Source organism: Oncorhynchus masou, chromosome 7 (genome assembly GCF_036934945.1).
Source record: "Oncorhynchus masou masou isolate Uvic2021 chromosome 7, UVic_Omas_1.1, whole genome shotgun sequence".
Lineage (NCBI taxonomy): Eukaryota > Metazoa > Chordata > Actinopteri > Salmoniformes > Salmonidae > Oncorhynchus > Oncorhynchus masou.
Window position 1 is genome coordinate 10,489,784 of NC_088218.1, and position 7,500 is coordinate 10,497,283.

At 38.6% G+C, this 7,500-nt stretch overlaps 1 protein-coding gene across 1 annotated transcript in view; it reads left to right on the forward strand.

The window, feature by feature from the left end:
- Window positions 1–562: 562 nt before the first annotated feature.
- Window positions 563–7,500, forward strand: part of LOC135542967 (kalirin-like) — a 69,128-nt gene continuing 62,190 nt past the window's right edge. The window contains 2 exon segments of the mRNA XM_064970092.1: window positions 563–634; window positions 3,035–3,226. Of these exon segments, the coding sequence (XP_064826164.1) occupies window positions 563–634; window positions 3,035–3,226 (264 nt within the window).

The following is a 7,500-nucleotide window of genomic DNA, read 5'->3' on the forward strand; positions in this document are numbered from 1 at the left end:
TTACCCTTTATCATCAACTCTATGGTACAGACATTCTGTTACCCTTTATCATCAACTCTATGGTACAGACATTCTGTTACCCTTTATCATCAACTCTATGGTACAGACATTCTGTTACCCTTTACCATCAACTCTATGGTACAGACATTCTGTTACCCTTTATCATCAACTCTATGGTACAGACATTCTGTTACCCTTTATCATCAACTCTATGGTACAGACATTCTGTTACCCTTTACCAGAGGTGGGACCAAGTCATTGTTTTACAAGTCACAATTAAGTCTCAAGTCTTAGCACTCAAGTCCCAAGTCAAGACAGGCAAGTCCGAGTCAAGTCTCAAGTCAAGACCGTCAAGTATCAAGTCAAATCTCAAATCTTTGAGTTTCGAGTCCTAAACAAGTCATAATGTGTTCTTCACCAAATGTAATACAATTTCATATTTTTAACAAGAGTAATAGTTAGTATATTACATTTACACAAATCATGAATGTTTTTAAAAATATCTATATATTTATTACTTTCCAAATAAACGTTATATTTCCATGGAAATATTTTGGTTGCCATGAGGAAGACAACCCCGCCCCCCCCAATAGTGATCGACTATCGAGGATCACGATGGGTCGCATCGGGCAGTGTAGGCTTGTACACAATCGCCCCACCTTAACACACACACACACACACTGTACACACACACACACTCTCTGTGTGTGGTTACGGTAGGCTAACGTATGCCAATGGTTTTAGGAACAGCAGTAACATCAGGCAGGCTTTAGGCTACCAACTGCCTGGCCAGTTTGGCTCAATCGTGGGTGCAATGATCACGTTCCCGCACTGACTGACTGTGTGAGGCTCATTGATTTAACGTTACGTTAACCTACATAACATATATAGCTGTCATCTATATTCGCCACGACTTACCGTTCTTTGTGCAGCTTCAGATGTCGAACAGAGTTGGAAATTGTTGCCTCTGTCTGTAATTTTCTTCCCGCATGTTTTGCAAGTTGTTGATACAGCGAGTCGTCTTTATAACCGAAAATAATCATTTGGGGTATCATCTTTCCAAGGGCTCCATCTGAATTCGCCCCGTTCCTCTGCACTGCCACGCTCAACTGTTTCTCAGCTGGCACAATTTGATTGGCTGCTGTCTGATTCAAACTGTAATCCGTTAAATGAAAAGTTGATGCGCTACACACTTTTTAAAAAGCATATTGTTTTATATTTGGGCTTAGGGAGGCTTGGGGAGGGTTGGGAAGGCTTGGGGAGGGTTGGGAAGGCTTGGGGAGGGTTGGGGAGGCTTGGGGAGGGTTGGGGAGGCTTGGGGAGGGTTGGGACTCGAAGGCTTGGGGAGGCTTGGGGAGGGTTGGGGAGGCTTGGGGGGTAGGGTTGGGGAGGCTTGGGGAGGGTATCAAGTCAGGTCAAGTCATAAGGCTCATGTCCAAGTCAAGTCACGTGTCATTGGTGTTAAAGTCAAAGTTGAGTTGCAAGTCATCATATTTGTGACTCGAGTCTACAACTCTGCCCTTCACTGTGAACTCTATGGTACAGACACCCTATCACACATCACTATGAACTCTATCACTGTGAACTCTAGGTACACACCCTATCACACATCACTATGAACTCTATGGTACAGACACCCTATCACACATCACTGTGAACTCTATGGTACAGACACCCTATCACACATCACTGTGAACTCTATGGTACAGACACCCAATCACACATCACTGTGAACTCTATGGTACAGACACCCAATCACACATCACTGTGAACATCACTGTGAACTCTATGGTACAGACACCCTATCACACATCACTGTGAACTCTATGGTACAGACACCCAATCACACATCACTGTGAACTCTATGGTACAGACACCCAATCACACATCACTGTGAACTCTATGGTACAGACACCCATCACACATCACTATGAACTCTATGGTACAGACACCCAATCACACATCACTGTGAACTCTATGGTACAGACACCCAATCACACATCACTATGAACTCTATGGTACAGACACCCAATCACACATCACTGTGAACTCTATGGTACAGACACCCTATCACACATCACTGTTAACTCTATGGTACAGACACCCAATCACACATCACTATGAACTCTATGGTACAGACACCCTATCACACATCACTGTGAACTCTATGGTACAGACACCCAATCACACATCACTGTGAACTCTATGGTACAGACACCCAATCACACATCACTATGAACTCTATGGTACAGACACCCAATCACACATCACTGTGAACTCTATGGTACAGACACCCTATCACACATCACTGTGAACTCTATGGTACAGACACCCTCATCACACATCACTGTGAACTCTATGGTACAGACACCCAATCACACATCACTGTGAACTCTATGGTACAGACACCCTATACACATCACTGTGAACACCCTATCACACATCACTATGAACTCTATGGTACAGACACCCAATCACACATCACTGTGAACTCTATGGTACAGACACCCTATCACACATCACTGTGAACTCTATGGTACGAACACTTTATTGATCTTAACCTTGAACTCAACGGTACAGACATTCTATATATTACATGACACCTTGAACTCTACGGTACAGACATTCTATATATTACATGACACTTTGAACTCTACGGTACAGACATTCTATTTATTACATGACACTTTGAACTCTACAATACAGACATTCTATTTATTATATGACACTTTGAACTTTGAGCTGACAAGGTACAAATCTGTCATTCTGCCCCTGAACAGGCAGTTAACCCGCTGTTCCTAGGCCGTCATTAAAAATAAGAATTTGTCTTAACTGACTTGCCTAGTTAAATAAAGGTAAAAATATATATATATATATTTATTACATGACACTTTGAACTCTACAGTACAGACATTCTATTACACGTGACCTTTAACTCTATGGTGCTATTAAACATGAGTTGTGAACTCTAATGTATGGTACCGTCACTTGATGAACACTGATCTTTAACTCCTAACCTCTGACCCCTCCTTAGAACGGGAGTGTGAACGTGGACGGGGTGGTCTCCGTGGCGATGCAGCTGTGTGAGGGGTGTCACTACGGAGCGGAGCGGATCGCGTGTGTCTCGTCACGGCTACAGGAGGACTGGAAAGGGCTGACGTCAGTGCTGGAGGAACGCAGCAACACACTGGTCATGTCCACCGACTTCCACCAGGGGGCAGAACAGGTGTGTCTGGGTGCTTCCTTCTCATGGACATCACTAAGAGCTTTGTGATTTCTTTTCTGTGAATGAAAAAGGCAAATGCATTTTATTAACATTAAAGGTAGACTCAGCGATATGACGGAGATGCTGAAAGATAACAGCAGTGGGTCGATTTCAGTAACAACTAAGAGTGTTGAAGTGCGAGGCTCAACTTCAACTTATTTGTTCCCATGGCTACCATGCTGTAGCAGTGTGAAGCGAACCCGTGCCGCGTGCAGATATTGTGTGTGACTGTGTGAGAGCCAAGTTTTGCATCTCACTCATCTCCATCTGTGGTGCTGCTGGTGGCAAAGTCATTTCACCCAGTCTACCTTTAAAGAGAACTCCGTGTGTAATGAGTTTGACAGAAAATACAACTGTGTTTACAACTTGTTTGTTTTTGTGAATGTTGGCGTGTGTATGACGTGTGTGTGTGTGTATATATATACATGTAACGTGTATGTGTGCATATTTATCTTGGCCAGGTCGCAGTTGTAAATGAGAACTTGTTCTCAACTAGCTTATCTGGTTAAATAAAGGTTAAATAAAAATAAAATAAAAAATATATAACGTGTGTGTGTATATAACGTGTGTGTGTATACAGTGCCTTGCGAAAGTATTCGGCCCCTTGAACTTTGCGACCTTTTGCCACATTTCAGGCTTCAAACATAAAGATGTAAAACTGTATTTTTTTGTGAAGAATCAACAACAAGTGGGACACAATCATGAAGTGGAACGACATTTATTGGATATTTCAAACTTTTTTAACAAATCAAAAACTGAAAAATTGTGTGTGTATATAACGTGTGTGTCTGTATAATGTGTGTGCTTATATAGTGTATGTGTTTATATAACATGTGTGTTTATATAACGTGTGTGTATATATAACGTGTGTGTATGTATAACGTGTGTGTTTATATAACGTGTGTGTGTATATAACGTGTGTGTGTGTATATATAACGTGTGTGTATTTATAATGTGTGTGTTTATATAACGTGTGTGTGTTTATATAACGTGTGTGTGTATATAACGTGTGTGTATATATAACGTGTGTGTATGTATAACGTGTGTGTTTATATAACGTGTGTGTGTATATAACGTGTGTGTGTGTGTATATAACGTGTGTGTATATAATGTGTGTGTTTATATATAACGTGTGTGTATATATAACGTGTGTGTGTTTATATAACGTGTGTGTGTATATAACATGTGTTTATATAACGTGTGTGTGTATATAACGTGTGTGTATATAACGTGTGTGTGTATATAACGTGTGTGTGTATATAACGTGTGTGTGTATATAACGTGTGTGTATATATAACGTGTGTGTGTATATAACGTGTGTGTGTATATAACGTGTGTGTGTATATAATGTGTGTGTTTATATAAGGTGTGTGTGTGTATATAACGTGTGTGTTTATATAACGTGTGTGTTTATATAACGTGTGTGTGTGTGTTTGTATATAACGTGTGTGTGTATATAACGTGTGTGTGTATATAACGTGTGTGTGTGTATATAACGTGTGTGTTTATATAACGTGTGTGTATATATAACGTGTATGTATGTAACGTGTGTGTGTATATAATGTGTGTGTGTATATAACGTGTGTGTATATATAACGTGTGTGTATATAACGTGTGTGTGTATAACGTGTGTGTGTATATATAACGTGTGTGTTTATATAATGTGTGTGTATATATAATGTGTGTGTGTATATATAACGTGTGTGTGTATATAACGTGTGTGTGTATATAACTTGTGTGTGTGTGTATATAACGTGTGTGTGTATATAACGTGTGTGTTTATATAACGTTTGTGTGTATATATAACGTGTGTGTGTATATAACGTGTGTGTGTATATAACGGTGTGTTTATATAACGTGTGTATATAACGTGTGTGTTTATATAACGTGTGTGTTTATATAACGTGTGTGTTTATATAACGTGTGTGTTTATATAACGTGTGTGTGTGTATATAACGTGTGTGTTTATATAACGTGTGTGTTTATATAACCTGTGTGTGTGTGTATATAACGTGTGTGTGTATATAATGTGTGTTTGTATATAACGTGTGTGTGTATATAACGTGTGTGTGTGTATATAACGTGTGTGAGTGTATATAACGTGTGTGTGTGTATATAACGTGTGTGTTTATATAACGTGTGTGTTTATATATCACGTGTGTGTGTGTATATAACGTGTGTGTATATAACGTGTGTGTGTATATAACGTGTGTGTGTATATAACGTGTGTGTTTATATAACGTGTGTGTGTATATAACGTGTGTGTTTATATAACGTGTGTGTGTATAACGTGTGTGTGTATAACGTGTGTGTGTATATAACGTGTGTGTGTATATAACGTGTGTGTGTATATAACGTGTGTGTGTATATAACGTGTGTGTATATAACGTGTGTGTGTATATAACGTGTGTGTATGTAACGTGTGTGTATGTAACGTGTGTGTATATAACGTGTGTGTGTATATAACGTGTGTGTGTATATAACGTGTGTGTATATATAACGTGTGTGTGTATATAACGTGTGTGTATATATAACGTGTGTGTTATATAACGTGTGTGTGTATATAACGTGTGTGTGTATATAACGTGTGTGTGTGTATAACGTGTGTGTGTATATAACGTGTGTGTGTATATAACGTGTGTGTGTATATAACGTGTGTGTGTGTATATAACGTGTGTGTGTATATAACGTGTGTGTATATATAACGTGTGTGTATATATAACGTGTGTGTGTATATAACGTGTGTGTATATATAACGTGTGTGTGTGTATATAACGTGTGTGTGTATATAACGTGTGTGTGTATATAACGTGTGTGTGTATATAACGTGTGTGTGTATATAACGTGTGTGTGTATATAACGTAACGTATATAACGTTTGTGTGTGTATATAACGTGTGTGTGTATATAACGTGTGTGTGTATATAACGTGTGTGTGTATATAACGTGTGTGTGTATATAACGTGTGTGTGTATATAACGTGTGTGTGTATATAACGTGTGTGTGTATATAACGTGTGTGTGTATATAACGTGTGTGTATATAACGTGTGTGTATATATAACGTGTGTGTGTATATAACGTGTGTGTATATATATACGTGTGTGTGTATATAACGTGTGTGTATATATATATAACGTGTGTGTGTATATAACGTGTGTGTGTATATAACGTGTGTGTGTATATAACGTGTGTGTGTATATAACGTGTGTGTGTATATAACGTGTGTGTGTATATAACGTGTGTGTGTATATAACGTGTGTGTGTATATAACGTGTGTGTGTATATAACGTGTGTGTGTATATAACGTGTGTGTATATAATTTGTGTGTGTATATAATGTGTGTGTGTATATAACGTGTGTGTGTATATAACGTGTGTGTATATAACGTGTGTGTGTATATAACGTGTGTGTATGTTTAACGTGTGTGTGTGGGCTGGTATAACGTGTGTGTGTATATAACGTGTGTGTGTATATAACGTGTGTGTATATATAACGTGTGTGTGTGTATAACGTGTGTGTGTATAATGTGTGTGTGTATATAACGTGTGTGTGTATATAACGTGTGTGTGTATATAACGTGTGTGTATATATAATGTCTGTGTATATATAACGTGTGTGTATATATAACGTGTGTGTGTGTATAACGTGTGTGTATATATAACGTGTGTGTGTGTATATAACGTGTGTGTGTATATAACGTGTGTGTATATATAACGTGTGTGTATATATAACGTGTGTGTGTGTATAACGTGTGTGTGTATAATGTGTGTGTGTATATAACGTGTGTGTGTATATAACGTGTGTGTGTATATAACGTGTGTGTATATATAACGTGTGTGTGTATATAACGTGTGTGTGTATATAACGTGTGTGTATATATAATGTGTGTGTGTATATAACGTGTGTGTGTGTGTGTATATAACGTGTGTGTGTATATAACGTGTGTGTGTATATAACGTGTGTGTGTATATAACGTGTGTGTGTATATAACGTTTCATATTCCTGTGTGTGTGTATAACGTGGAGGGCTGGTGTAATGTGTGTGTGTATATAATTTGTGTGTGTATATAACGTGTGTGTGTTATGTTTCAGTTCCTGGGGTGTATGGAGGGCTGGTGTGTGCGTGTGTGTTATATAACGTGTGTGTGTATATAACGTGTGTGTGTATATAACGTGTGTGTGTATATAACGTGTGTGTGTTATGTTTCAGTTCCTGGGGCGTGTGGAGGGCTGGTG